Raw genomic sequence first — 1,308 nt, forward strand, 5'->3', positions numbered from 1 at the left:
GTGTGTAAATATGTGAACTAGATCAACTTTTTTAGGAGGGTGAGTAGATTTCCCACTACAGTTTTAAATGCTGCCCGTGAGCTAAACAAAGAATGTATGAACAAAGTCAATATATCTAAATATTCACAACAAACAACCTTTCAAAATGAAACCAAACAATGAGACCTACACTTTCCCTCAAATGTTTGTATCCCACAGGATACGTTGCCAGTTTTAGGGTTAAAGACTAAACGTCGCCCTACCCGAGCAGGATCTTGCCGTAAACCTCACGCTGGGTGCGCGTCTCCCTCTTCCTCTGGATCTCGGCGTCGTACCAGTAGCCGCGCTCCTTGGGCTCGTCGGGGTTGTAGTTCACCATCACGATCATGCCCTGCTCCAGCTGGTGCCACTGGTAGACGGTGCGCGCCCGCGGACGGACGTCTTTCCCGCGCAGCTGCACCATGCCGTTCTCAGGGTAACTGCACAGAGCAAACGCATGTGCGATTAGCATTTACTGGCGTGGGACATTTAAACAGACTGTCTTTGAAGAACGGTTTAAGATGCAGATGAAAGGAAAGACTGAAACTTGGAGACGTTAACAGGTGCATGAAGCGCTCAATGAATCCAGGTGTTCGACATGACCAAATCTGTTCAAATTTGGAGGGAAAAAACCCTATATTTTGTAGATAATTTCAGCGAGTTTGGAAAAGACAAAGTCAAGTATGTTTGTTGTTAGTAACCTTAAAAGCTTTACTCCCAAAGATTCTCCTCTAAGTCAATTCAACCTTACAATTAGGCCATAAAAACATCTGACTGAATATGACTTGAGATTCAGAAAGTGAATCACCTGTTAACTTCGACCGATTCAAAATCGTAATTTTTCATGACTCATTGATTCATTTAAGAATTTTGATTCAGATTCATTTGGGCATAGTTCAGTTATAAAGTCCATTTTGCTTACAGAAAGAGATCTTCTCAATGCTGATGTAAATTACATGGTTTCAAACCAATAACTCATCTTTGAACCATTCTTTAAAGGAATCGGCTCACAGAAGTCATTTGTTCAGTATACTGAATCAGACTACACTGGTCACATTGTATATTAATTTTTGTGTTCAGCTTACAAGGACTCGATATAAAGACGTTTCTTGCCATTATTTTGTAGTAAACAAAATATTTGTCATACAATTTAGACTAGTGCTGGGCGGTATACCGGTTCATACCGAATACCGGTGTTAATTTTTGTTATGATATGAATTTTTAAAATACCGCAATACCGGTGTATGTCGCTTAATTAAACAACGTTCGGAACGCGACACTGTTTGAAAG

The 1,308-nt window shown here is 40.6% G+C and overlaps 1 protein-coding gene across 1 annotated transcript in view; it reads right to left on the reverse strand.

Annotated features, from left to right (window-relative positions):
* Positions 1–242: 242 nt before the first annotated feature.
* The window catches only part of LOC107704488 (E3 ubiquitin-protein ligase UHRF1-like), a gene marked incomplete at its 3' end in the record, with an annotated part of 7,795 nt that continues 6,729 nt past the window's right edge, over positions 243–1,308 (reverse strand). Inside the window, exon 5 of the mRNA XM_016507417.1 lies at positions 243–458. Coding sequence (XP_016362903.1) covers positions 243–458 — 216 coding nt within the window. The remainder of the gene's footprint in view (positions 459–1,308) is intronic.

The sequence above is a fragment of the Sinocyclocheilus anshuiensis genome, unplaced genomic scaffold, assembly GCF_001515605.1.
Source record: "Sinocyclocheilus anshuiensis isolate Anshui unplaced genomic scaffold, SAMN03320099.WGS_v1.1 scaffold2468, whole genome shotgun sequence".
Classification (NCBI taxonomy): domain Eukaryota; kingdom Metazoa; phylum Chordata; class Actinopteri; order Cypriniformes; family Cyprinidae; genus Sinocyclocheilus; species Sinocyclocheilus anshuiensis.